The sequence below is a fragment of the Orycteropus afer genome, unplaced genomic scaffold (assembly GCF_000298275.1).
Source record: "Orycteropus afer afer isolate SDZICR_OR568_19922 unplaced genomic scaffold, OryAfe1.0 scaffold00547, whole genome shotgun sequence".
Taxonomy (NCBI): domain Eukaryota; kingdom Metazoa; phylum Chordata; class Mammalia; order Tubulidentata; family Orycteropodidae; genus Orycteropus; species Orycteropus afer.
In genome coordinates, this window is record NW_006922134.1 from 1051928 (window position 1) to 1079410 (window position 27483).

The window sequence follows — 27483 nt, forward strand, 5'->3', positions numbered from 1 at the left end:
CACCCAGAGGGACAGTATGATCCCCACCCCTCACATCTATATGAAAAGGCATCTGAGACAAGGGAGAGTAGAGGCGAAGGACAAGGTTGGAGACCACCTTTAGTACTGTCCTCCTCACTCATGCCTTAGCGAAAGAATATTTCAGAGCCTACAAATATTCTAGGGGAAATATAAAAGACAAATGTTCACTGTAAATAACTCCTATGAAGACAAAAAAGATGGAAAACAACAATGTTGGCAAGGATGTAGAGAAACTGAAATTCTTAATCTCTTACTGGTGGGAATGCAAAATGGCACAGCTGCCGTGGTAAAATAGTTTGGAGATTCCTCAAAAAGTTAAACATAGAACTACTATATGACCCGGCAATTTCACTCCTAGGTATGTACCCAAGAGACTTGCAAGCAGCAACACAAATAGACACATGTATACCAATGTTCATTTCAACACTATCCACAATAGTCAAAATGTAAAAGCAACCTAAATGTCCACTAACAGATAATGTATAAACAAAATGTGGTATATACATGCAGTGGAATAGCAGCCATAAAGAGAAATAAAGTCCTGATACATGCTACACCATGGATAAATCTTGAAAACATTATACTGAGTGAAATAAGCCAACCATAAAAGAACAGACATTATACGATCTCATTTATATGAAATATCTAGACTAGGCAAAGATATAGAGACCAAAGTTTAGTGGTTACCAGGGGCATGAGAGTAGGGAAAACAAAGAGTCATTGTTTAATTGTACACATACTAAATGATGAATTGGCAAATGTCGTGTTATAAATATCTTTGCAACAACAACAAAAAGTTCATGGTAACCCACCTTCACCAGCACTCTTCCCTTCCTGTGTGAGGCTAATGAGGTGAATGCTTAGAGTAGAAGCTGGGGCCATGCATATGAGAGGGTAGAGGAACTTGAAAGAACCAGAAGCACTACTGAAGGAGGAGACGGGGCAGAAGGCATGCGTCCATGTCTGGTGGAAGGGAGAGAAAAGTTGCCAGCTGGCTTTTTGACAGAAGGGGCCTGGGAAGATTTTTTCTATTTGCTGTGGGGTGTGTGCTGTAAAGCCCTCTCTCTAACAAATCTTTGGTCAGGTCTACATTGTTCACTGGAGCATCTATGTGGGTGGTTCAAGGCAGAGAATGGGACACACATGGACCCAGCATGAGGGACAGTGGGGGAGGAGGAGAGGGTATGGATATCACAGTCACACTTAAAATAGCCAGATAGTAACTTCTGAGCTAAATGAAACAGTATTTCCTTTCAGTCTCTATGCAGATACACTTCAGCATGGTGGGGTTAAGGAAAGTTACTGGGCAGCACTCCATTGTTCGCAGGCCTGAGAGTACTGCCCTTTATGCTTGGGTGCCTTAGCCTAGAAATGGGAGGAATCTGGAGTAGCAAAAATATAGGTTCAAGAATAAAAACCACATCAATTTCAAGCTGACCCCAGAGTCCTACTCTCCATGCAGTCCAGTGGCCATTGTATTCAGGTTAACAAATGTGGAAAGCTTGGCCTGGGACGGTAAGGGCCTCTGAAGCCCACCCTTTCGCACAAAGGCAGTCACAGGATATGCTGGCCCAAGACAAGCTCTCCCTGGAAGAGCATGCTGAAGACATATTGATGTCAGAAGTATAAACACAATCACACCAAGACCCACATCTTGCCATGGAAGGCTCTAGCAGATTCTAGTGGATTCCGGGGCAATGTGCCTGCCTCCTGCTCAGGGTCATGAGTTGTGGGGTAGTGGGTGTGACTCAGACCTGCCACTGTCAGAAGCCCATGCTCCTGATACCTAGACCTGTGCAAGCCCCTCCTTATGCCCAGGGCTTGTCTTTCCTTGTAGCAGCTGCTCTGCTGTAAGCAACTGATGGAGCTGGACACATGAGCCTAGAGGTCAGGCACTCATGCCACACACAGCCCCCATTGCCTGGTGCCCAGCACTCATACCCACAAGCAGTCAGCCTGGTGCCCTCACAGGGACAGGTGTCTTCATTCTCAATAACCCAGCAAAGGCCAAAGCAGCTCTATCTCCTGCCCAAGTACAGAGCCAAGGGCGGAGCCAGGGAAGCCCAGAGTCCTCACTTCTGTGGCCTGGGGCCTAGGGAATAGTGACTGAGATGCAGGCTCCCACCTCAATGACCCAGAATGGTTGCCCCCAGGCCAGCATCTACTGAAGGCCTTTGGGAGCCAGGGGTTTCCAAATGCATGAACTGGAGAGTTTTCTTGCATGGGTCATGGACCAAAGGGCTACCTGGGGAGGGAATGGGGTTATGAGGGGTAAGACCTCAGAGCCTGAGTCCAGGCACCTACCTTGATCTTCGCAGAGCTTCTTCGTCCGGGTCTCGCACTGCAGATAGAAAGAAGCTTGGAGTCAGAGGGAATCATAGGGAGCATAAGAAAGAAAACCTTCTGGAGCTCTAGGGGCACACTGAGTACCCAAGGTACAGTTTGTGCACCTCCTCCCTGTAAACTGTGGAAGGAAAGGGAAGGGAAGGGACCCATATGCTGGGTGGAAGATAAAGGGGAGAACAGAGACATCAGAGGAACTGGTGCAGTGGGGAGGGAACAGTCTGAGGCACGGCCTGTGAAGTCCTCTTATCCCAGCCCAGAGCTGTCACTGCACTTGGAAGCAGCATAGAAAGACTGCCCCCAATGGAAGCCAAAAAGAAGGTGATATCATTGGACAGCTTGCCCCTAGGGGTGCTGAAGGGGCCCAGAGGAGCCCTGTAGGTCGTTAACCATCCATCAAGGCCACCAATATCTTTAGGGGCTGAAGACTTGGCTCCTGACTTCTGCAGACTGTGGAGTAGGGTCCAGGAACCCTAAAGGACCCTCTGCATCTCCTGCTCTATCTTTACCCCATGGCCTTCACTTACTGTACTCTGTCCCTGTCATCTGGGCCAGGATGCGGAAAGAGCGAGACTGCAGGTTAGAGGAGCGGCGGGCCCACTCATCTGCCTCCTCTTCTGGCTTGTTCTGGTTCTTAATCACAGCCTGGTACACAGGAGAGGCACTGTCCACAGCCAGGTCTTTAACAGGAAGGCTCCTGCGATGCAGAAAGAAGCCATCGGAAGGGGCTAGCCTCGAACCGACTCATTGGCCTGACTCTTATGGTCTCTTCCCACTATGCCCTTTTCCCACTGCTCTCTGAGAAACTGAGATGGCTTGCCTGGGTCCTCAGTGCTCTAGGTGGTCACAGTAAGTGAATCTTCCTGCTCATGAGGCTCAGGAGGCTGAGACCCTTCTTGTCTCCCCACCCCATGCTAACTCCAGGCACAGGACTAAAACTGGGGTCCAGAAAGTTCAGCTGACTAGCTCCAGCTTACAGTTAGTTATAGAGGCTCTGTAGGAAGCCTTGAACCCAGGCTTCCTGGCCCCCAGCCCAATGTTCTTTCCACCACACCCCCCTTAGTCATGAGGGCTTAGGAAGGCCATTTCTACCTACCAGGGCCTCACATAGATCTGGAGGCATGCCTCTGCTCAGATACTCAGCCTGCCTAGTACCTCTGCCTGCCTCAATGTCTGCCCCTCCCTAAGGGCTGGCTCGCTGGGAAAGCGTTCTTTCCAGTGTCCATGTCCTCTACTCTTTCTCCAAGGAGCTGGACAGAAGAATTGGCCCGGTCTCCCACAGTACTAGGTTCTTAGGATTAAGTTCCTGTGCCTGGCTTAGGGTGAGCCATGAGAGCAGAAGTGGAGAAAGATCATAGTTGAGCTGAGTTGTCCATACTTCCCTGAAGGCTCTGCCCAGGTCCAGAGAACTACAGGTACTAGCAAACAGAGGAGAACAGCAGATCCTTCTGGGGTCCAGCCAGGGAGGGGCCTGAGACTGCCCAAGGGACACAAGGAGAGCATGGGATTTCTCTCAGGAAGCCATTTCTGGGATAGAGAGCAATCTCAAGGGTTTCCAAAGCAGAGGCTGGGCCTGCTGAAGGTCTTTGGGTGAGAAGGGCAATAGGAAGGGATACCAATATAACAACTCCTGATTCCTGGCTCGCTAGGAGTTGAGGGAGAGAGGAAGTATGGGTTGTGCCACAGGATAGTGAAAGTGTGGATCCTAGTACAAGCCCTGACCTTGAGCCTGACCACATAGAGCTTTGAGGTCCAGAAACAATAATAATAATAATAGATGGAATATGTTTGCTGCCATTTTCCTGGAATGTGCCCATGAGGAGCTCCAAGAGCAAGAAGGTGGCCAGAAGGGAGCCCCTAGGGATTCTATATGATTGATTTTTGCTTCCCACAGCACTGGACAGACACCAGTTGCTGTGACAGAGACTGCAGTCAGATAAAGGAACTGCTATGCTCAGGAAGAATAAATACACAGAGAGGATGAAATTGGCCCTGCATCCTGTGAGGGTTAGAGGCCTCAGTCTGGAGCCGTTTCCAGTCTGCTCTCCAAGTCACAGGAAACACTCCACAGTCTCCGTCAATGTCCCCTCCATGCTCTGCCCTCTCATCTGACTCATCTTTCATTTACCATGGGTGGTCCTGGTGGATGCTTTGAGTATCCAGGGGAGTAACCTCCAACGGGCCCCCTTGCCATCCTCTGTCCCTGAAGAGGCACCCAGTATGGATTCTGACATCCAGGTCTATATTTTCTTGTTGCAGATAGGAAAGGTTAGAGGGAACTTCCCCAAAGCATAGCAAGGAGTCCACATGATACAACCCCAGCCTTGGCTGGGGTAGGGCAGTGTGAATGTCATTACTCTGTGATTTCTGTGGCTGTAGAAACATTATTTGAGGCCAACCCCAAAAGACAAATCCTTGCCTGTACAGGCTGTTGTTGTTGTTGTTGTTGTTATATGCCATTGAGTCAGACCCTACTCATAGCGACCTCTCCTTGGGTTTCTGAGGCAGTATCACTATGGAAGTAGATTGCCCAACCTTCCTTTCGAGGAGTGGCTGGTGGGTTTGAACCGCAAGCCTTCTGGTATAGGCTGCAGGGGAGGTCATTTGGCTGTGAGGTCGGTGTGAGGAAGAATGTGTACAGAGCCATTGATCACTGATCTTCATACATATCCCACCAAACCCACACAACATCCCACAAAAAGAGAGCAGACAATGGGACAGATACCGTGGGGTCTACTTACGCCAGTGGTGAAGCCCTGTCAAGCAGAGGAAAACCCAGCAATGAGTGCATATCCATCATGGGAGAGCAGAGGGGTGGCATGCACACAAGAGAGCAGGGTGAGTATCAGGAATAAGTTTATAGAAATGAGGGGGGATAAAGGAGGAAGAGAGAGAGACAAAAAGAAACTGGTCAGTGAGGAAGGAACTGAGGATATTAACAGTAGAAGCGGAAGCAGCTCTTCTTACCCACCAGTACCTTGTGGCTGAGTTAAAAAGGGAAAGGCTGTTGCCTTCCAAGCACAAGAGGGAAGTGAAAGGGTAGGGAAGGAAGAGGAGAAGAGGGGGATGGAAGCCTGGATTAGAACAATGGTGCTTTGTGTTCCAAAAATTAGTGGTGCCCTATTGGTGAGTCAGGTCTGACTCAACAACACATAACAACAAGTGGTGAAACCAGGTGACAGCAGTCTTTTCTCAAGGTGCAGACAAACAAAATTAGTTAAAAGGACTTCCATTGCTTTCCACTGAATTTCCCTCTGGTGACTGCTACCACTTTTGAGAGCACACCAAGGACACAAGTGACGGACAAATGTTAATAGAAAATCCCGTTAGCCCTTGGGCTTAGCCAGGCAGCCTTGTTCTTCTGAGTGCATATGAGTTAATGATTGTGTCTTTAAACATGCATGGTCATATTTTCTGCTTTGAATGACAGAATTAAAGAAATCAACATCTGATGTTCCTCAAAGAGCTGTAGCCTAGAGCCAGGTTTGAGACCCACAGCTCCAGGGCAAGCAATCACTGCCCTCTGGTGGCTCAAATAAAGAACTGCATCTCTGACAGTGGGTTCCAGCACCCCAGGACCAGGAAAGCCTTGGAAATCGACACAAAAGCTCCATCCTTTGGCCTCACTGGAGCCTGACCCCTATAATATGCACCCACATCATGGCCACAGGGATTGGGTTCTGGAAAAGCCAAGAATTACGGGAGTTCTCTGGGCCTTTTTAACTGCTTCATTGCTCTTATAACACAGGTTTCTCCTAACTTCAGAAAAAAAGCACAACCATCATTTTAAAACTTCTTGCCTTGAGGTGGGATTACTGACCCAGGGAAACGATGTTGCCCCAAGAAATAATCAGCCTGTTCTGAAAGTCAAGACCAATAGTAATCCCAACAAGAAAAATGGGACTCTCTCTGTGTGTATGTGTGTGTGAGAGAGAAAGAGAGTAAGAGAGAGAGAATGAGAGCCAGAAAGACACACACGCACACACACACACACCTCCCCATTAAGGTTTACATAATCAGTAATTTCCTCCACAATTTTCAGCCAACTCTCTCCCAACTCAACTCTCAAGTTCTAATGGGCAAGTCCCAGGAACATAGTATGTCCTAAATCCTCCTGCCTGAGGGCAGGCTTCCCTAGGGCAAACAAGAGGAGAGAGGTGTCTAGTCCTGGGTGCCCCAAGCTCTGCAATGGGGCTGGCTGCCATCAACACCTTGGATGCTGTTCTACAGGCACCTTCCCAGGTGATAAACTCAATCATGTATTCCAATTGACTCTTACAGCTGTAAGAATGCAGCCATTTTTCCCCAAAGAAAGGCTTAGCTGAGAAACCTGGGGGATATCCAGAGTGTGTCCTTTGTGCACAAGATTCTAGAAGTCCCTTTCTAACCTATCCCCCTCATGGACTCTTCTCTATGAAGTTTTCTCCAACCTTCTCCTAACGCTGATGTTGCAGTAGATTCTGAAGAGAGAACAACCATGTTCTGGACAGCCCTGCGAAGGCTGGCTTCCCTCCAAAGACCTGAGCACCGCAAGGCCTTTGGCAGGAGAGAGAAAGGTGGTCCGATGCCTAAAGATCCAGTGGCTCACGGTGGCCTCCTCAGGCACTGCGCCCTGCTATGTGGCGGGAGGTGGTGACCCATGGTGCAGGAGGGGAGACGCTTACCCACTGAAGTCACTGCCCTGGGCTTGGGCCTGCCCAGCGATGGCGTCCATGATGGCATCCTGGGAGTACATGCTGATGGGCGTGTTGTATTGAGCGTGGATGATGGTGGCCTTGCCTCCCAGTCCTTTCACCTCAATGGGCTTGTGGGTCGACAGGGCCGAGTCCTTCAGGGCACTGGGGTTGAAGCGTTCCTGGTAGTCGGCGCTGGGGGGAGGGGTGTGTGAGGAGCAGGATGAGAGGGGTGTGGGGAGGAGGAGGAAGGAGAAAAGAGCCATAGGGGGTGGTTACATGGAAGGTCCCTCATAAGGATTGCTGTTGGTTGGGTGTGAGAGATCTCCCAAAGCTGAGGCCTTGACTCCCAAGTGGGCTCCCCAACTCCCACCGACTGTGGGCCAAACTGGTCTGGTTTGGAAAAAATCCTCAGCCCACCCCACCCTCAAAGCCTTTTGAAGAAGGTTTTTCATGACGATTTCACCTCTCCCAGGTGTCCTACAGTCCCAGGCTCAGCCTGAGCTACTGCCTAGGGGCAGCAGGGGGCGCCAGGCATTGAGCGATCTCTTGCCACACACAGCCAGGAAGCGCAAAGGGCTGGGAGAAATAAGGGATAGGGGGAGGCGAAGGAGCTGGCCCACACACAAGAGGCAGTTGGAAGCCCAAGTGCAGCGATCTTCAAAGGCAAGAAACGACCCCATTGGGTGCGCCCACAGGGATTCTGAACGAAGCTCCTCCATGAAGGGGTTGGTACTCGTAGCATTGGGTTCTGCTCCTCAGCTGTTTTGATGTATGCATCTTCTTCCTTGGAGCTCCTCGGAGCATGGCTCAGGCCCCAATCTAGCTGGTTGTGTTGTCCAAGGAGAGTCGTGGCAGCCTCTTCGGAGAGTCCCGCCCAGGCAGAAGAAATGTTCTCCAGGCTCACCCAGAACATGGTTTCAGCATGGCGCTCCACCCACTACCCATCAAAGCCAGCCTGCAGTCTTAAGCAGATGCAGCAGGACATTGGGAACTAGATGGCTGCCTCATCAGATGGAGCCCACCACCCTCGGGTGTGCTCCAGACTGGCAGCTTCCCTCACATGCAGGCTCATCAGGGACACATCTGCACTCCACTCACGTGTGCACATACATGGACACATGCAAACACAGGCTCACAGCTGTTCACACCAGACCCACAGGCACATGCTTGGATATGCTGACTGCGCATACACATGCTTTCTTGATACTAACTTGGCTGGAGAGTTGGCTACCACCTGAAGGGGAGAGAAAGAGGAAACAAGAGGAAGCAATCAGAGCTAGAACCTGCCAGGGGTGAGAGCATTCGTTGTCCTCAGACGTTCATTGTGGTGGAGGCAAACAAAGCCAGCCGGAACTGGCTCTGGATGAGGACCAGAAGTGAGGGAGGGGGCAGTGTTTGGAGCCAGGAGCCAGACAATTGCCTGGAGACTCTCACTTTGGGTGAGAAATGATGACCACAGCAGCGTGTCCTCCTCAGGAACCTCCCACATGCTGACGGAGGTTTTCTTGTCCATCTTCAAAGGCACTCATAAGCCATATACCTGAAGCCCCTTTACCTCCCTAAAACCTGGTTGCAGGAGTGGAAGCTGGAATGCACAAAAGAACAGCTGTGGCTGCTAAGGGAAGGACCAAGGTTTCACATCCTCCTGGCCAGACAACAGCTCTGAACTTAGCTCGGTTTAGTTAGGCTGGGGAGTGGGTTGGATTCTGGCAGTTCTGCTCCCCTTAGCAGGAGTTGTGTGTGTAGGCTTACTCACTGCCCCAGGACCTGTTGTCTTTCTCTGTACAAGCAGTGAGGCAGGACTTCAGGATAGGGGACACTAGGGGAGAAGCTCTGGGTACAGGGCTTGCTGCAGGAAAGCAGCCCATAGAGGCAGCCCTGCTTAGATGCAACAAAGAAGGATCAGGAATCCCCTGTCCCACACTCTTATGTAAGAGAGAATATCCTGCAAGTCCTCCCTTTGGGGCAAGTATTGCCTGCATCATGCTTCTTCAAATGCAAATTCCCTGCAACAGCACACCCTGACAGTGCCTGTGTTGTGGTTAGAACCCTAAGGGGGAAGGAGAGTGGAAGGTGGAAGCTCTGCCCCCAAATTCTGGCACCTCTCCAGATCTGCCCACCTACTGTAGCCTTTGGCTAGGCAAGCCTGAGTTCCAGATGGTCTGGCTCTGCCATCTCTCAAGTCAGGACCCTGGGGATCCAGGGCAAAGCCAGGAAGGGGCCACCAGCCCAGATAGCCTTGCAGTGGCCCTACTGAGCTCTAGGCCTGCTACCATCTTGTTGTTGTTGTTGTTACGTGCTGTCGAGTCGGACCCGACTCATAGCGACCCCTCCTTGGGTTTCCGAGGCAGTATCACTACAGAAGTAGATTGTCCCATCTTCCTTCTAAGGAGTGGCTGGTGGATTTGTACCACCAGCATTCTGGTTAGCAGTCAAGTGCCTTATGCACTATGCTACCATCTTAGAGCTGATAAAATTCCATGTCCTCCCAGGCTCAAAATAGCTGTGAGTGGAGTTATATTAGGAAAGGGCCAGGCAGGCGCAGAGCTTCCATTCCTTCTCCATTTTTGTCTACTGCTGACAACTGCAGGGTCAGCTCTTGCCCTGACCAGCCCACTGCCCCCTGCAGAGGGCTGTGTTGGCCTCAGAGGTTGCATCTGTCCTTCCCTGGGCAAAAATCTCCTTCTAACCAGGCACCCAGGTTGACAATGATTCCTGCCCCTGCTCAGCTTCTCCTTGAGGACCTAGAGCTTATGATGCAGCAGCCACAGCTCAGGGAGGAGGCAATGCTCATGTCTCAGGAAGGATGAACCAGAGATGCAAGAAATGCCCTAGGCGCCCTTGCACCAAGTGGCCCAAGAGACACTGTCCTCCAGTTCCAGTCCCAGTGAGGACGGAGGAGTTCTCCACTCCTCCTACAAGGATAACAAGCTGTGAGTGGAATCATTGCAAGATGCCCAGAGGAAAATGTAGGGGAAGGTGCTTCCCGTTGAAGCCACATAGAGCAGAGTTCAAATCCTGACACTGCCTCTTTCTAGTGCTGTGACTGGACAAGTCATCTTCTTTCATCTCAGCTTCAGTTTTCTCATTCATGAAACTGAGATGACAATGTCCATCTGACAGTTCAGACCAAATGTATCCAGAGTATAAACCACTTAGTTTGGTAAGTGTGAAGTGCATAGACATGATGATTAGCATTTGTTGACCCTGTGGCCTGTGACCCTGATGATCTGTGTCCCTTAACTAAGGAGGTGGCCTCAGCTCAGCAGAAGCTGTGCTGGGCTAGCCTAGCCAGCATTGCTCCAGAACAGGAACTACATTCAGCGGCAACCAACTTTCACTTGGGGTGAGCACCACCATCTTCTTTCCCCAGCTCACCTGCCCTTGGAGGGAAGTTATTGGACCCTGCTGCTCTGAGTGTCAAGTAATAATTTGTATACTTGTCGGGTTCTGGGAAACCTCTCACCAGCAGAAGAGTACTTCAGAGTCGTGAGACTTTCCCAAGCAGTTTGGTAGGTCCTGTCTCAATGTAGAATTGAGTCAGACAGACTCAGGTGCTAGCTGTGCAACCTTGAACAAACAAATCAAGTTCTCTGAGCTTCTATTTCTTAGCTGCAAAATGGGGAAGATATCTGTTTCTGAGGTTTCTGAGAGTTGTGTTGGATAAAACTTGTGAATTGCTTAGCTGGCCCCTAGCCCAAAGTGAGGGCTCAGTAAGGGGAGACATTACCATCACTGCCTCATGGGAGTCCCAGTCCACCCAGGGAGACCTCCCTTCCTAGGCCCATTTTCAAAGAAGATCAGGAAGAGCTTCTATTCCATCAAAGGAGGCTATTTCTGTTCCACCATCCCCTGAGTTCACTGGCAAAAGCCCTTTATGGCCTGGAGAAGACAGTGGGATGGGGGTAATATGGCTCTACCACGTTGAGTGAAGGAAATCAAGAGCCTAGATTCTCAGGCCATGACATGTCGGAGACCAGTTTTACTCAGGTACCATGAAGAGCTAAGAGAACTGGAGAAGCTGGGGCATCTACATGGGAGCAGGGGCCTGGGGGCACAGGTGCCTTCTGCAGCCATGGCAGAGGGAAGGGTGTGGGCCAGACTGAACTAGATTCAAATTCTGGCATGAGGTCATGTAGGTTCCAGACAATAGCTCCAAGCTTTACTCATGCTGAATCCTTACTATAACCTGTGACATGGACAATGTGATTGTACCAGTTGTACAGACAAGGAACCTGAACCCCTAACCACTATGCTGTAGTGCCTTAACTCTGCCTGTTCTGCCTCTCAAAAACAGAGATCATTATAAAATTGCCCAGGCTGTGTTGGGGATTAAAATAAGATAACAAGTGAGATGTGCTCAGCCCCAGTACGACTTCCCAGTTCCATGTTCTTTTCATTCCTGTGCTCACAGAGTCCCCAAGCTAGACGACAGGGTGAGGGTGCTGTAAGGGCTGCTCTGTTCCTCCATAACCCCTTTCCCCTTGGGGATCTGCTGCTTTGCTGCCCCACCCTGGCCTGCAACTTGCTCTCCTCTCCTAACACTCAGGCGCTCCTCTTCCAGGAACTTTCCCAGACCTTTCCCAGCTGTAGAGAATTCACCCTCCTACCTCTCTAGTTCTTTCCTGCTTCTGCCTCAGGGCTCCCAGAGGGCAAGGACCAGCATGTCCCTTTCCCTATAGCTCCTGGGGACAGCAGGCTATGTTGTCATGTTCTGAGGGGTAGCCTGATATGTCAGTTTTGGGAGTCAGTCTCCTACATTCAAATTCTGATTTGGCCATTAATAGCTGGAAGCTGGACCACAACTTAACCTTGTCTGAGCCTTAATTTCCATATCTGGAAAATCTCATATGCTACCCTGAGGGTGACTGAGTAAAGCAATGATGGGTTCACCCATAGCAAAGGCCAAGAAGGGACCATGGCTTTCATTCCTTTCAGCCTGCACTGCCTCAAGGGCTTGGGGGTGCCTGGATGGGGCCAGCTCCTGGCTCTGACCCCTAGACCAGGCCTCTGCAGAGCACTGAAGACCCAGGTTGCCATAAGCACTGTGGAGAGCTGTACACCCATATTACCTACCCTCCTGGGAGTCCAGTACATGAGGCCTTCCCTCGGAGGCTCAGCTGATACATCTGAGCCATCTCTCTCAGGGTCTCTGCTGAGTACAGGCCAATAGGGTTGTTATACTGCTTTGGCTGTCTCGAGCCCAGTGGGATTTTTGGGCTCTCTGGGCTGGTCTTGGCCCCCAGGCTGCCCCATGGAGGGGAGGGGTCAGAGGCCTCCATGTGGGAGAAGACAGAGGTCTGGGAGAAGGAGGAGCTCAAGTTCTGCCTGAGCTCCGTTGTGACTGGGTTGCCTAGGCTGGCCGGTGCCTCAGGGCTGGGGCTGGGCACCACCAGACTGCCGTTCATGTCCAGAGCAGGGTCCTGGCACAGGGCAGCACCATGCAGGGGAGAGAGAAGAGAGTGTTAGAGAGGTGCATACCTGAAACAGAGGTGTTAGTGTGAGCTCCCAGCAGCCCCCCACCCCCTCCTGCAGCTTGGAGCCCCTGCACAGAGCTGAGAGGGGTCAGACAGGCACCTGGAAGAAAGGGCTTTGAGAGAGGAACAAGAGTAGCACCAGCTTCTGGGCCCCCCAGTGTATTTACCTGGGCAAAAAGCAAAGCCCTGCATAGAAAGCCAAGCCAAGCCTGCCTATGGGGCCAGAGGAAGACAGGTATGAGGCTTAGAGGGTGGTACGGTGTCACCTCCATCCTATGTCAGCTCACCCCACTCTGAGATGCCCCCATATAGCTGGTGAGAGGTCCTGAGACTTGTCTCCCCTCTATTGGGGAAACTATGCATCCTGAACTGCCGGGCTGACTGTGAACTGGTAGAGTGGAGGGGAGGATAAGGAAGTAGCTGGGCTGGCATTTCGTTTCCTTAGTGCATGTCTGCAATGTCTCCCAAGCAGCCTTCTGCTCAGTTTCCCAAAATGTTACCTATTCCAAACTCCAAGTCAACCTCTCTTTCCCTCTGTTAAGTCTATCTGCCCAGGTGGTGGCCCAGGGAACCACTCATCTCTTCTCCCTTCTCTCCAGCCACCCATGGTTCACTCATACCCCACTCAAAGATCAAGTCAGTCTGATGTCACACAGGCAGGGGCCATGGGAGGAACTCCCATGCATGGGGTTGAGCCCTTTGCGTCTGTAGGATTGGGCTGCTTGGCCAAAACAGGGAGGGGCATGGGGCTGGTGGTGAGATCCTGAGTCCAGGGCTCCACCTCCTCTCCTATGCTTGCCTCTGTGGCCACCATCAGTACTGCTGAGGGGGCCATAGGGACATGTACTGCAAATGTCCATTTTGGGGCTAGGGAGGGAAGCTTGAGGGGCAGGTGGGGAAATGGTAATCAGAGGGAGAGATCCATGGTGGAGGAGAAACCCCTTGGGCCAGTAGGCTCCTATGTGTCTGGTGTCTCCCTTGAGGTGGCTGGCTCAATCTGGGGCCTATAAATTTCCATGCCCTTCATGCCAATCCCTGCCCAGCCCCCTCAGGTAGATGAAGGTCAGAGCCTTCTGGATGCTTGTACCCCATGGCTAGGAGGATGACCAGCCCAAGCTAGTTTTCCATTAGCTCAATCATGAGGCCTGAGGGTGGCAGTAGGACTTAGGCCGGTACTCCCTACACTCTGTTTTTTGAGGGGTCGAACACCCTCTCCCTGCAGGACTACTCCACCTCCCAGGGTTAGCCAAGGTGGGGATAGGAGGCAGGCAGGGCAGATGCCACTTCCTCACCCAGTTGGGCCAGCCAAGGGGCTGGGCCAGGCAGGCCGGGATCTCAGCTGAGAATAGACCCTCCTGCCACTGGAAGTCAGCACCTACCTTCTGGTGGGGTATCACCGGCAGAGGGGACTGGATTGGAGGTGTTGCCGTGGAGATGGGAATGGGGCGCTTCGACCTGGAGAAGCCAGAAATGGGACCAAGTGAGAACAGTGGCTCCAGGGACCAGGGACTCCCTTACCTGGGTGAGGTTGGTGAGGGAAACAAGTGAGAACTGGGCAACAAGGTCAGGGGTCCTGAGGTCCACTGTCTACTCCCATGGCCAAGGTCCTCCCTGCAAGGCACTGGGCCTGGCCATGACTGAGATGGCAGTGCCACAAGGTCTTTTGGCCTGCACTTATGGGCCTCTGCTAACTTCTTGGGAGGTTGCCTGGGGATAGTAGAAGATAGAATATGGGCTTTGGAGTCAGAAAACCTTCCTTCCAGGCCCCAGCTGACCCCTTACCATGGATGTAGCCCTGGCTCATCTTCTCTGAGCCTCATATGTAAAGTGAGGCAGTAATGGCTACTTTTAGACACTGACAGAGCAGGTGCTTGACAACGACTTGAGCTTGGTCCTTCCTCTGGTACTTACCTCCATGTACATCCTTTAGCACAGGGCTGCCCATGTAATTGCTGCTGGACAATCTCTCCCTTGCCCTCCGGGTAGCCCCCCAAACCCTCCCAACCTTCACTGCTCGAAAGAGTTGTGACCTACTTTTGCAGGGTGAGACTTAGATTGTAGCTGGCTGACTTGATCTTGTTCTGGGCCTCCAGGTGGGTCATAGTATCTGTGTTGACACCATCAATGGCCACCACAAGGTCACCTTGGCTGAGCTGGGACTGGGCTGCCTTGCTGCCTGGTGTGATCTAAGAAGGCAGGAGAAGGGGAATGAGCTTATGTGAAGAAGACTGAGCTGGTCCTCAGGGGAGAAACCTGTTCATTGTCTTTCATTCACTGTGACCAGTAGTGGCTGCTTCTAGCTAGCTTCTAGCTGCTTCTCTTCCTGGCACATGGCTGTCCCACATTTCCCAGGACTTGTATTTAGTGGCCAGCACTGGCCAGTGGAATGTGGTGGAAGCAGTGCACATCACTTCCAAGTCTGCTTGTGGTCCTGTAATCATCTGCATGCTCGGCTTGTCAGTTGACTGCAGAGGACCCAGAGGAGGACAGTGGAACCAGGAACCAGAAGGGGCTTGCTTCCTGGAGCAACTGCTTGAAAGAGAGATGACTTGCAGAGCAATCCCACTGCACCTTGTAGGAGTGAGAAATAAATTTTTCTTGTGCTAGACCATTGAGATTTAGGGGCTATTTGTTATGTCAGTTAGCCTACTCTAACAGCTTCACCTGGCACACTTGTGGAGCACTTTCTAGGCTCTAGGAAGGAGGGAAGACTCAGCACTATCCTAGGGATGTTTTTGGGCTAGCAGGCAGGAGAAATGCACCTATGTATTTACTGCATCATAGTGCAAATATTTAGTGCTACTACCATCAAAGGTGGGCAGAGGGCTGGGGGAACCCTTAGCTTTGCCTGGGGGGAGCAGTAAGCTTCATAGACAAGAGTAGGGTTAACTGGGAAATGGGGTAGGGTTTGGTGCTCAGTGGTCACTTCATACTTCCAGAAAGGGGAATTCAGGTGTGGGGGCCAGTTCCCAAATCCTGCACCCCAATGACATCCAAAATATTAGAATCCGTAGGCCCAGTCCCCTCACACAGAATGCCACAGAGATTTGACTCCAGGAATGTCTAGGGAATGTCAAGAAGACCTTGCCCTCAGGGACATTATCTAGTATGTCACAGTGACTCAGACTCTAGTCTTAGTGCCATCACACACAATGCATGCCCTGCCCCCCGGGTAATATCATGCTGAATGCTATAGTTACCCATCCCACGGTTATATCACTAAACAACCAAACAAACATACTACCATCAAGTCAGACTCTACTCATAGCGACCCTTCCTTGGGTTTCCGAGTGGTCACTATGGAAGTAGATTGCCCAAACTTCTTTCCGAGGAGTGGCTGGTGGGTTTGAACCACCCAGTCTTCTGGTTCGCCGTCAAATGCCTTAGGGACTATGCCACCAGAGCTCCCAGTGATATCACAGGAAATGCAAAATTCTAGCAGGCCTAGTGATATCACTTAAAATGACTTGAACTATCCTAGTGTCATTACGTGGAATGTGATGAAGCCCTACCTCTCAAGATAGCTCATGGTATGTCACTCCCCGCCCCACCTCATGGTATCATGTGGAATGCCATGGGGGCCCTGTACTCTGTTGACATCACATAAAATGACTTTATGACCTGACCCTGTGACATTACGTGGAGGCCCCCCCAACCCATGACATTATGTGGAAGGCCATAGAGGTCCTGGTTCCAGTGACATCATAGGAAAGAAGAGCCTCTGGGAGCCCACCCCCCAGCTGTGATTGGAGGGTATCCCTTGGCTTTTCCTCTCCAACATGCCCACCAGCCAGTTCTAGCTTCTCTGGAGCATATCCCAGTCACCTTCCAGGCTACACCCTAGAGACAAGCCCAGCTCTTAGCACTGGCAGAAGCCAGATTGTGGCTAAAGTGTGGGACCATCATAGGAGGAGCCCAGAGAGGACCTAGGATCATCCCATGCCCCAGGTGCCAAGCCTGGGTTGGCTTCTGGCCAGGCTATGGGCTTGTAGATGCATTGCTGGAAGCCTCCTGTCAGGCCCTTTCCTAGGGAACTCCCACCCTTGGTGATACTGGGCCTGGGCCAACCCAGGATACCCTACAATCTCCAGTTCATCACAGATCTGCTCCAGAGGGTGGTTCAGGGACTGAATGGTTCCTGTTTAACTGTACTACCTGTCACAGAAACACTGTCCTACACTACACTAGTGATAACAATAAGAGCAGTAGAACCCTTGTCAATCACATTGACCAGCTATGTCAGCCCCAGGGACTTCTTAAACACTGGCCATGTGTACTCAGAGTCCCACAGTCCCAAATCCACTGAGAGAGGGCAGGGACGATGGAGAAATACCAAGGATGCCAGGAAGCTACATCATCTGATTTGCAAAGTCCAGAATGCTCTCAGGCTCACGTGGCAACATCTTAGAACAACCTGGGACTTTTCAAAATACACATAGCTCTTACCCACAATTTCACTGCCATAGAGAGCCTCTCTCCACTAATGACAGAAGTGTTTCTTTCCAATGTAGGGATTAAACAAAGTTTTAAAAAACAAAACAAAACAGTACATTTTTCTAGATTGAGGGGAGCTTCCTGAAGGCAACTTGAGTTGCCCAGCCAGCCTACCCTGTAGAAAATTGCCTTTCCTTACACCTCTGTCTTCACATTTGTTGTTGTTCTGTGCTGTCGAATTGGGCCTGACTCATAGCGACCCCTCCTTGGGTTGCCAAGGCAGTATCCCTATGGAAGTAGATTGTCCAACCTTCCTTCTGAGAAATGGCTGGTGGGTTTGAACCGCCAGCCTTCTGGTTAGCAGTTAAGTGCCTTAGGTACTATGCTACCAGAGTTGTTATCCCCAACATTTTATTATAAACATTTTCAGACTGAAAAAAGCTGAAAGAATTTCACAGTGAACACCTAAATTCCTACCAACATGATTCTACTATAACATTTTATGGAACTTGCTTTATCATACATCTGTCCCTCTATCCTTCTATCCATCCATCCACCTTATTTTTTAAGCATTTCAGAGAAAATTGCAGACATCGGTATGTTTCCATTCAAGGTAAATTTTGAAGTGGCTCTATTGTCCTAAGGAGCACTGGTGGTGCAGTGCCTAAGACATTTGACTCCTAACCAGAAGGTTGATGGCTCAAACCCACCACCTGCTCTGCAGAAGGAAGATGAAGCAATCTACTTCCTTGAAGATTTACTGCCTTGGAAACCCAATGGGGGTCACTATGAGTAGGAATTAACTCTCGACTCTATGGCAGTGGGTTTGGGTTTTAGTTTTCTATTGTCCTGTTGGACTGCCTGCAGAGCTCTCCCACAGCAAAGCTCCCCTCAAGTAGCTCCCAGGAGGGCTCCTCCCAGATGCTTCCAACTACCTACAAAGCAGGGTATGTCTGCAGCAGGAAACTTCTGTGTGTGGGGCAGCTGCAGACTCCAGACAGAAGGGCTGGGACTGGGGCCTATGAAGGTGATGTCCTCCAGGCAGGATGTAGGTTGTGCCCAGATCATGGATGATGCTGTAAGCAAGGATACCAGACATCCAAGGGAGGCTGGGGCCAGAGCCACTAGGGTAAGTGCAGGACATCTGAAATGTCCTTCTTTCAAGCTGCCTCAAAAATATCTCTCCCCCCACTTAGGCTTGGCCCGGTTAATGACAGTTCTTCTGGATGGATTTCTGGCTCTTGCCCTTACCTGGTCCTGCCTTGTTCCCCCTTATCCTCTGGTGTGGTCTTCAATAATTCTTATTGCTGGGGGAGAGCTCACCTTCCCCTGGGCCTGGTCAGCAGTCAGACAGTCCAGTGGGGATCCTCCATGCTGGCCCCTGGTGTGCTCTCCCAGCACCTGCCTCTGCTTGTCAGGGCTCAGCTGGCCAGGCTTTTGGCTGCCCTGGGCAGGGCTCAAGATCCCTCAGGTGGGGGCAGGGATGCTGATATCCCTTTTCAGTGATAGACTCCTCTAGTTCTGTTTAGGTCTCCTTAGAGCAGGAGGCAGGTGCCTTAAGAAGGTTGCTCAGCAGCCAGGCCAAAGACCATCAATCAGGTCCCTTTCCCCCACAGCAGGACCAGCCTGCCCAGAACTTCATGACAGCATCAGGGCAGGGATGACATATCGAAGTATCTCACCTGTTTATTCCCTTGTTCCCCATTACCTTGTTCCAGAAAGGACTCAAGGTGGCTAAATCCTTGGAGTTTTTTTTTCTTTTTTTTTTAATTGTATCTTCTCCTGGACATTGAGAAGCTCTTTCCTATGAACAGCCCTCATTCATCGGGAATCTACCCTGGGCAGAACCCAGAGACCCCTGATATCCCATCTTCCCAGGACAGGCTCAGTTTCCTGGCCTGAAGGAGTCCCTCTGCCTTGTTGGACTGTGGTCTCAGGGCATCCCAGAGAGGGGAACACAGGAGTGGCTGGGTGCCAAGGAGCACCAGTGGCCAAAGCTACTTGAGAGTGCCTGGGAGGGAGGCAGCAAACAGTAAGAGCATGGATTTTGGTATAAGCCCAATGTAAGGGTCTAGTTTCAGTCTCCATGTCCTTAAGTGTAAATAGTGCGACAATGCCTTTCCCTGGGATTATTGTGAGGATTATGTTATTAAATAGGGATTATGTAAGGAGAGTGCAGAGCTGAGAAAATTTTAGGCAAGTTCTAAACCAAAGAGGCCCTAAGTATAGATGCTGACCCTGGCCCTTTCCCAGGAAGTGCCAGAGGGGCTGAGGTTGGCAGGCCACATCCTCTGGTGCTGCCATATATGGGGTCCCCTGAGGAAGCTGGGTATCATGGTGGAAGGAAGAGAAGTTCTGACCCAGGGAAACAAGGCACCAAATGGGCTCCAGTTGTACCAAGCCATAGGCTCCTACTTCCTCACTCCTCTGGCAGCAAGAAGGGCAGCTGGATTCTGCGAACAGCTCTGGCCATCACCCCTATCAGCCCTCTAGGGTCTTTGGGCCAGTAATCCATTGCCAGATAGGCCTCAGACAGAATTCCTTCCCCTTTAGATCTTCCAGTGTAGGGTTATGGAGAGAAGAGGACGGCAGGTAGTAGATGCTTATGATGAAGGGTGTGACTTCTAGAATCTCTTCCTCCCAACCCTCTAGGCTGACCACCTCAGGTACTTCCCTGGGAGCCCTAAGTGAAAATGCATTTTAACATTGAATGATTGAATTACTGGCACAGCTGTGTTTACTCCCTTCCCATCTGGCCTCCCTTGGTACCTTCCTTGCTCCATCCCTCACTCTCTCACTCAAACCTTCTGTCTCCTCATGGCCCTACTCCCCAATCCTATTCTGGCAGATAAACAAGCCACAATTTCTTCTATCCTAAGAGCCTTTCCTGTCTTTGCTGCTCCAACCAGGTCTTGCTGTGTTTCTCTCCTTTTTTCACACTCAGGTTTCTCCAAGAAGTGATCAGCAGGTGCTGCCTCTACTGTCCACATCCCTCTCATGTTCAGCTGTCTAGTTTAAACCAAAAGCAAACTCCCTGCCACTGAGTAGGATACAGATCTGACTCATAGTGACTCCTCCTTGGGTTTCCAAGGTGGTATCACTACAGATAGTAGATTGCCCAAACATTCCTTCTGAGGAGTGACTGGTGGGTTTGAACCACCGGCCTTCTGGTTAGCAGTCCAATGCCTTAGGCACTACGCCACCAGAGCTCCAATGACTTTCTTACAGGCTTCCAACTCATTCATTTCCATTCAGTCCCCTGCTGAAAATTTGCATTTCCATCCCAGTTATACTGAATCAGAATCTACATTTTAACAAGAACACCTTCAGAATCACCTGAGGATCTTGTTAAAATGTGGATTCTCATTCAGTATATCTGGAGTGGAAGTACAAGTTCTCACCAGAGGGTTGAATTAGAATGAACTGGTTTAAAACCCTGCTTCCCTGTGCCTAAAGCTGGGGGTCACTGCCCACCCCTCTAGATGACTACGCCCTTCTGGAAGCTTTCTCCTTCCCTAATTCTCCTCTGCCTCTCTTCCCAGACACTGTACCTCTCCTCCTCCTATCCATAGTTCCCTCTTTGTCCTGGATACCCTGGATCTCTCTTGGCACATCACACTCAATGATACCGAGAGAGCACTGGACAACCTGTGCATCCTAGGATGGTTCTCAAGGGATGGGGAAGGAGGGCAGCCTGGCTCCAGAAGAGCGGAGAAGCAGTGTTTGTGAGTGGGAAAGCCCTGAATGGGAAGCCTTTGCAATTACTGGAGCCCTGGATGAGAGGGAACCACATAGAGGGGGAAGGAGACCCAGGGAATTGGGAGAGACTCTTCTGGGCTGGAGGTCTCCCAGCTCACCCCTAGGAACCAGCCAGCTGAATTTCTGCTCCCTTCAGAGCCCTCATCAGGGTGATGGACAGCTCTGAGCCCTAGGAAGTGAAGCATGGGAGCAGAGGGACTGGTCTGGGGAACCTCTAAGTTTGTGTTCTAGTCAGAGAGGCTCCAGCCCTGCAGGAGCCCTCAGAGGCTCCCCTGACCTTCAGCTCAGCTATAAACAGCATGGCCTGTCAGCACTGTTAGGTGCTGCCCAAGAAACAGCACGCTATGCTCTAGCAGCCTCAAAATTCCAGGGATTGCTGGCACAGCTGCCCTAGAATAGTCTTGACCTGTCTCCCTACCTCTCCCTGGGGACCCTCTGTCCTCAGCATTCCCACTGTGTCTGGGAAAGTCTGATAAATACACAACAGCAGAGGGGCTGAGGTCTCTGAGCTAGTGCCCCAGGCAGGCCTATGAAGCCTGGTGGGGTAAGGTCCTGAGGGATGGGAGTCATCAAGCAGAGAGGCTTGCCTTCTTGGCCCACAGTCTCCCCCCACCCCATTCCTGAGCATACCTTGCTGAACAACAAATAAACTGTACTTTCACAAGTGCATGTTGGGAAGCACTTTCATGAATGCATTATCCCCATTTTGCAGAGGAAAAAACAGGCTGAGACAAGCAAGCTGACTTTTCAGGGGGAACACAGCTGTGAGTGGCAGAGTCAAATAAAAACCTCTATCTCTGCATAAAGCCAGGGTCAGTAACAAGGTACAGAGAGGTGAGACTCCAGGCCATAGCCCAGCCTCTGGTCAAGCTGCAGGGACAGGAATGGCGGCTGAGCCTTTGTTGGGTTCCCTTGGTGGCTGTCCTGTCCCTCCCCCACTTCCTGGAGCACTGGCTGGGGTTGGGCGGGTAGGGGTGAGAGGGCAGCTTGTGTTACAGGCCCTGGTGCACCTGTCCCGGATAAATAAAGGCATTTTCCCTCCACCCTCCTGTCTCCTCCTGAAATCCCTTCTCAGTGGGCCCTGAGGCTGTGAACCACTGAAGGGCAGCCTTCTGTCCACATGTTCTGTGAGGACTGAGGGGGCTGCCCTTGCCTGAGTTTGGGGCCAGTGGGAATAGGGAGCTGCCACCCTAGCCCTAGGTAGGCCAGTTGTTGTTGTTGTTGTTGTTATGTGCCGTCGAGTCAGACCCGACTCATAGCGACCCCTCCTTGGGTTTCTGAGGCAGTATCACTACGGAAGTAGATTGCCCCATCTTCCTTCCGAGGAGTGGCTGGTGGGTTTGAACCGCCAGACTTCTGGTTAGCAGTCAAGTGCCTTAGCCACTATGCTACCAGAGCTCCCAGGTTGTTGTTGTTGTTGTTGTTATGTGCCGTCAAGTGGGCTTTATTACAGGAAGAGTCTGCAACCAGTGCTTGCAGCTGACTATGGGTGGGGGTGGGGTTTCCAGTCCAGTGGTCAAAGCCAGAAGGGTGATGGGGGCAGGAGTGGGATCTGGGAGTTTCCCAAGGGCACAGAAGTTCCACTCTCCATCTCATAGCAAATGTGGGTCTTGGTTTGCCCTGCTCTGATGTGATACAGATCATCCCAGCCTGGCTTGCCTGACCGCCCCCTTAGGATTGTCATGAATATGTGCAGGGGCTGCCACGCCATTGAGAACCAACAAGCTCTGTCCTTGCCAAAGTCCCCACTGCAATAGCTTCCACCAGTACCTGTGGCAAAGGCTTGGCTGGGATGTCCCAGCTGCACCCTGCCCTTAGCACAGAGTGGAAAGTGGGTAAGGCTGGGTAGGGGTGGGGTTTCTCCAGAGACACCGGCTCTGCATCCACTGGGGAGTGGGGTGGTGGTGATTCTGCTGCAGAAGGGCCTTAAGAGCCCCAACAAGATCCCACAACCCAGGTGGGTGGAGGGGCAGTGTGTTCACCCCTCCAGTGAGGCACTGAGCATGGGATGTCTGAGCTCACAGCATTAGCAAGAGGCTCTGAGCCTGGGGAGGGCCTTAGCACCCAGTCCAAGTTGCTTCATGGCCTTGGTGACTTGGGGGAGGGTATGCTCCTGAGGGGAGCTGGCAGCCATCATGTGCATCCCCTAATACCTTGCCTGAGCAGCAGGTTCTATTTTTAAAAGTCCTCCTGGTCACTGGCTCCAGTATATCCCTGCACACTGCCTCCCTGCAGAGAGGACATTCCTCCTGCTATCTAGCTTAAGTCCTCTGTGCTGCAATTTAAGCCCTTGGCCAGCCAGGGCCAGGTGGCACATAGACCTTGGGTGAAGTCATTGGCTATCTGGGTGCCACTGAACCAGGAGGGCTAATTTCTGTCCCCAGGGATAAGGCAGGGAGCACCAACAGGAAGTCTTGAGGATGATGGGATTGGAGGAAACCTGGTCTCAGTCCCAGGTGTGGGAGACCAGGGGAGACTAGGGGGCCTGAGAATCAGGGTGGACAGCCCGCCTCATAAAGGGAGAGGACCTGCAACCATGAGATGGCAGCTGTGTTTCCACTGGGCCTCAAATGTCTGTATATCCCCAGGAGAGGTGTGCAAGGTTCTGGGCTTTCCTTTTAGTGCAGGTCTGTGGTCTCCAGGTCAGTAGGCCTGGAAGGGTAGAGACTCTGGGTTAGAATGAGCTAGATCTCCAGTAAGGGATGGAGTTCAGGGATTTTTTCTTAGACCAGAGCCAGGCCAGCAGCCTCACCCTAGAGGGAGTGTGGCATCTGTGGCTGTTACAGGGCTCCTATGGCACCCTGAGTGGGACTTCTCATTCGTGGGGTCCCCTTAAGTACCCACGTGGATTCAAGAACCAAGACTGCTCTTCCCCAATGGAACCCTTGACCCTTTGCAACTAACTATGCTCCGGGTTTGCCCATCTCCCCAGGCTCCCTGCATCTCTATCAGCACTGTTTAGGCCTTCCCTGAGTACCTAACTCAGTGCTTTTCCTACCCCCACCCAAAGCAAGTCTCTGTTGCTCTGGTGAAGAAACCATCTCCCTATGCCATGTGTAGGCAGCCACTGGTTACCTCCTGTCATCTGCTACCCTCCATTCACATCCTGGGGCTTCATCCTGCCCCTCTTGCCTAAGACAAACCTGCCAGGTGCTCAGTCTCTGCCCTGCCCCACCAGGCAGGGCTTGTCCTATTCCCTTGCATATCTCATCACCTGCCAGGGTTTTGCTGGAGACTCCCTTTTATTTGACATGTATTTATTGAGCACCTACCATGGTATAGATACTTTGCTAGGTGCTGGGGACATAGCAGTGATGAAAACAAGTTCTCACTCATAGAGAGTTTATATTTGAGCACATCCTAGCTTTTGACACCTCTCTGGACTTCAGTGGATCCTACTGGGTGATGAGAGTTACTTAGATGGACTCCATTGTGGTGTGACATTCCCCTGATTGCAGACATTGTGGGACAGAGGGGTATGGGGGCACGAAGTGAGACAGGCAGCAAATCAGCCAGGAGTGACTGGACCCTGGTAAGTGAGGAGGCCCAGCTCACCCAGCCCATGAAGCCACCAGTGAATGGTCCCTGGAGAGGGTTGGTATCTCTAGTCTGGGACAGAGCAGTTACTGGAGCCCAGGAATCCATCCAGCTCAGCCCTGCAGCACAATGGCAGGGCAGTAAAGATCAGCAATCTGTCCGTCCATCTATCCACTTGGCTGGCGGTCACTGACTTCTCAGGATAGGAATGCTCTCTCCTGAGAGCAGCTGCCCACTTCTAGGGAGATGCTCCAGGCCTGCGAGGGACTTGGAGCCCACCCTGGTCAGAAGGGCTTAGGGAGAAACCGTACTCTCTGCCTACCTGTCAGTTCCGCGAACTCAGCATTTCCTTCTCTACTCAAAACACTGGCCATCTGCCCGTGACATTTCCCACTCCTAACTGGCTGGCCAGCTTGGGAGGGCACAAAGCTGTGGCTGAGACTAGTGGCTTGAGGCTGGCAGTATCCAATGAGTGGGGATGGGTCATGCTCTGCTTTCCAAGAGCCTTGGGAGGACAGACAGAAGGACACACACTCCCCTTCCTCGAGTGTGCCCCACCCCTCACGGGTCCAAGCTGTGGGCACTGCACACTCACCCGAGAGATGGTGAGCGGCATGTTGAAGTCCTTGCCTCCCTGCAGGCGGAAGCCCCAGGGTCCAGGCCCGGTCAGGGTCACACTGTAAGACATTCTGGAGTTGACAGTTGCGGCCTCTGATGAGAGAAAGAGTTGGTGAGAGGATGCTTTATCTGGAGCCTTACGTACCCTACACTTCCAGCCCACCTCTGCCCCTGGCTCCACCACCCAGCCTTGCCTGCTCTGTCCCCTGCTGCCCAGCTGGGCTGTGTGGAGCTCCTGGGAGGCTCCTAAGAATAGCCAGAGTGAATGCCATCGACACTGATATCTGCCCTCAGCTGCGCCCATAAATGGGCTGTAACCTTACACTGTGCCCGCCCGCCTATGGCCTCCCATCCATGTCCACCGTGACTCACGCAGCTAATATAGGCCCTGGGGAGGGGTATTCGGCATCCAGCACCCCCAAGGAGTAGGAAGGGGGCACTGGCCAGGTTGGTGATAACATTTTCACCTCTTATTCTCTGTCTTCTGCTTCTCTCTGTCCCTCTGGAAAGCTCAAACCACTCTCTCTGCCGAGACTGAGGGTGAGCTTCCCTGGGCAGTGACATTGGGGCTGGGGTCTTGGCTGCGCTGTGCCCCTGGTGATGACTCATGTTGTACTTTATGCAGGATGGGGCCCTGGTGGTGATGAGGACTGGGCTGAGCCCCCAGCTGGTCGGGACAATGTTTTAACACAGGAGATAGTGACTTGGTGACTTGGCTTAGATTGCTCAGTGTTGGACCTTCCACACCCTTACCCCTCAGGTCCAGAAAGTCTCCACCTTGTCCACAGGAACCCTGGCTCAGAGATGCTAAATGACTTTTCCAAGGTTACATGGTGGGGGTGGGGTGGAGGCAGACACCCAAGCCACTCTCCAGTCTGGGCTTATTCTATGGAACTCTAGATAATGGTTCCCAGAGGGTGGGGAATTGCATGGGGGCCACAGGCACTTCCTGAAGGCCTGGCTCATGGGGCTGGACTCCTGCCCACACTCTTTGGCATAGGCTTGCAGGCCAGGCCCATGCCCCCAAAGCCCTCTGGGGTCCCAGCAGTTATTCCTGGCTCTCCTATCTCATTTGTGCTCTGGAAAACTTGACAGCAGCTCCAGCTGCCTGTGTCACTGCCAGGCCCGTGCCCTTTTCGATAAATGGCAGGGCAGAGGGGAGGCAGGAGACACCATTTACTCAACTGAAGAGATCTGGGGTCAGAAGGAGCAGGCAGGGGGATCCTCTTCGTGATGTGTTCAGCCCCTACCCCAGAGTCAGTGTGTTCTTGGTGGGGACTCAGGCCCCTTGAGATTCATGACCAGTTCCTGCCACTGTGGGCTTTTGGGTCAAGATTTCCCCAGAATTTTCCTAGGACAGATATCAGGCCCCATGTGGTCTAGAGATCAAAGCCTACTCCTGCTCTCTGGTTGAGGAAACTGAGGCTCTGACGGCTATTGGGCTGGCTTGCTTTCTGGCACTGAGACCTCAGAGGAGACCCGGGTGTGAGTAATTTCCTGGCTGCCAACATCCTCAGCCGCACATCCTGGGTCTGGCACCAGAGGAGTATCTACGGAAAATAGTGCCTAAGGCAATTAATTTTAACTTGCTGAATGATCTCTCACAGCTGGAGATGGAAACTTTGATGATGAATAGAAACTGCTCATTGGTGCCCCACCTCAAGCGGCGTTCAGAGCTTGTGCCATACCTGCCATACCCTAGATATGCCTCTGTCTTACACACACAGGTGCACTGTCGAAGAAATCTCCATATTACAGAGTCATTTGGTAATTTGCCCCAGTTAACCACTTACTGTCAAGTCCACTCTGACTCATGGCAACCACGTGGGTCCAGAACGGAACTGCCCTCCACAGAGTTTTCTTTGTTGTAAACGTTTGGTAGCAGATCACCCGGCCTTCTTTTGAAGAGCTTCTGGGTGCATATGAACCACCAACCTTTTGGTTAGTAAAACTAAAAAAACTAAACTTACTGCTGTTGAGTTGTTTCTGATTCATAGCAACCCCCACTGGGTTTCCAAGGCTGTAAATCTCTATGGAAGTATATTGTCTTGTCTTCCTTCAGCCCAGCAGCTAGTGGGTTTGAACCACTGACCTTCTGGTTAGCAGTCAAGTGCCCAGCATTTAACCATTTGCACCACCTGGGGACTCCTGGTAACTTGTTCAAGTTGATAAGAATAGCAAGTGAAAGAAGCTAGGGAGGAACCAGTGTTCTTTCCATCATGCCACCACCTCCTCTATATCATGCAACCAATCCAGCCCCCCTGCCCCACCCATAGCCCTGGCTTGGTCTGGGAGGTCAGCAGTTCATGGCCAAGACCCCTATTCCTTCCCCATAACATTCCTTGTCCCAAAGAGGCCACGTTTCATCCCATCCCATCCCATTTCATCTTATCTTATCCCTAACATCAGTCTTGTCCCCCTTCCTAGAAGAACCTGCTCTACAAGCCAAGGAGGGCCCATCAGCAGAGCCGTCAGCAGTGTGGGGACAGTAAGGAATAAACCATGCACAGGGAGGGGGAGCAATGGGCTCAGCTCGACTATACCTGGAGTTACAGGCTTTATCTTCAGATTCAGGCATAGCCTGATGTTGACCTCATGGTAAAGGGAGGGGCAGTGTG

The 27483-nt window shown here is 51.6% G+C and overlaps 1 protein-coding gene across 1 annotated transcript in view; it reads right to left on the reverse strand.

The window, feature by feature from the left end:
* LDB3 (LIM domain binding 3) overlaps nucleotides 1–24935 on the reverse strand; it is a 66044-nt gene extending 41109 nt beyond the window's left edge. The window contains exons 1-8 of the mRNA XM_042782979.1: nucleotides 24843–24935; nucleotides 14552–14703; nucleotides 13897–13972; nucleotides 8252–8274; nucleotides 7029–7232; nucleotides 5106–5120; nucleotides 2892–3061; nucleotides 2326–2362 (exon numbers count right to left, since the gene is read on the reverse strand). Coding sequence (XP_042638913.1) covers nucleotides 2326–2362; nucleotides 2892–3061; nucleotides 5106–5120; nucleotides 7029–7232; nucleotides 8252–8274; nucleotides 13897–13972; nucleotides 14552–14703; nucleotides 24843–24935 — 770 coding nt within the window. The remainder of the gene's footprint in view (nucleotides 1–2325; nucleotides 2363–2891; nucleotides 3062–5105; nucleotides 5121–7028; nucleotides 7233–8251; nucleotides 8275–13896; nucleotides 13973–14551; nucleotides 14704–24842) is intronic.
* Nucleotides 24936–27483: the final 2548 nt, after the last annotated feature.